General features: G+C 53.7%; 1 protein-coding gene across 1 annotated transcript; it reads left to right on the forward strand.

The window, feature by feature from the left end:
* Positions 1 to 224: 224 nt before the first annotated feature.
* On the forward strand, positions 225 to 557 carry FIBRA_07324 (uncharacterized protein; the record flags this gene model as incomplete). Its single annotated transcript, XM_012329009.1, has 3 exons — positions 225 to 319; positions 391 to 433; positions 507 to 557. 3 exons carry the CDS (start codon positions 225 to 227, stop codon positions 555 to 557), a joined length of 189 nt encoding a protein of 62 aa, XP_012184399.1.
* Positions 558 to 904: the final 347 nt, after the last annotated feature.

Raw genomic sequence — 904 nt, forward strand, 5'->3', positions numbered from 1 at the left:
TGTGGCCACTCAGGGCATCGCGGACGGGACTGAGAAGGATGCAGAGTGGGCGGCATGCTTAGCGTGTGCGGTGGTGGATCGTGCACGACGACGGGAGGGGATCGCGCGCAGTGGAGTGTGCGAGAGCTGTTTGGATAGGTATTGCTGGGATTAGATGCTCGAGGTCTTGAGGACGTCGCTGTCAAGGTAGGGACTACATCGGCTGATAACACATTCGCTCTATCATGTCCTTCATTCGACCAATGTATTTCGTGTACATCGAGACGTATTGCAAGGTCAAGAAGGCAGGAGCGTTTGCGACCTCGGGCAACGACGCTAAGTGCATCGTCGTGGTTACTGAGATTGTAATCTGTTGCTGACTCAGCGCACGCACGCAAGCACTGTTAATAGCTGGCACCGGGCGGTATCAGTGCTCTTGATTGGGAGTCTGCAGGTAAGTGCGCGTTACACTTTGTATTCCAATCACTAGCCACATCCGATCGCAATTTCACGTTCGTCGTTGTCAGGCTTTTAAGTCGTTGCGCATGACCATGCTCGGTGGTCCTGCAGCTGATTGACGACTAGCAATGGCTTGTGCTTCATCGCGAGACGCTTCGTGATACCTCTCTCGCCTATAAAATGTTACACAAGAAAGCTTAGCGACATGTCCTCAAGGATTGTCATTCGTTCGAAGCGTCGGAACCGGGAGCTAGCAGAATCTTGCTCATGAGGACGCCTATACAGCTGCCAGGCAAAAAGAGATGCTCCCCGATGCCTGGCGGTCCGACCTCACTGCGGCGAAAGAGAGTGGGGACAATTTGACAAAAAATGGGTCGGTTGACCTTCCTGCATACGTTTCCGAGATCCTCGGTGGTTCGTACAATACCTCCGGCTATCCGAAGCTCGGAATCGCGACGAGCGGAGG

The sequence above is a fragment of the Fibroporia radiculosa genome (genome assembly GCF_000313525.1).
Source record: "Fibroporia radiculosa TFFH 294 genomic supercontigs, scaffold12821, whole genome shotgun sequence".
Lineage (NCBI taxonomy): Eukaryota > Fungi > Basidiomycota > Agaricomycetes > Polyporales > Fibroporiaceae > Fibroporia > Fibroporia radiculosa.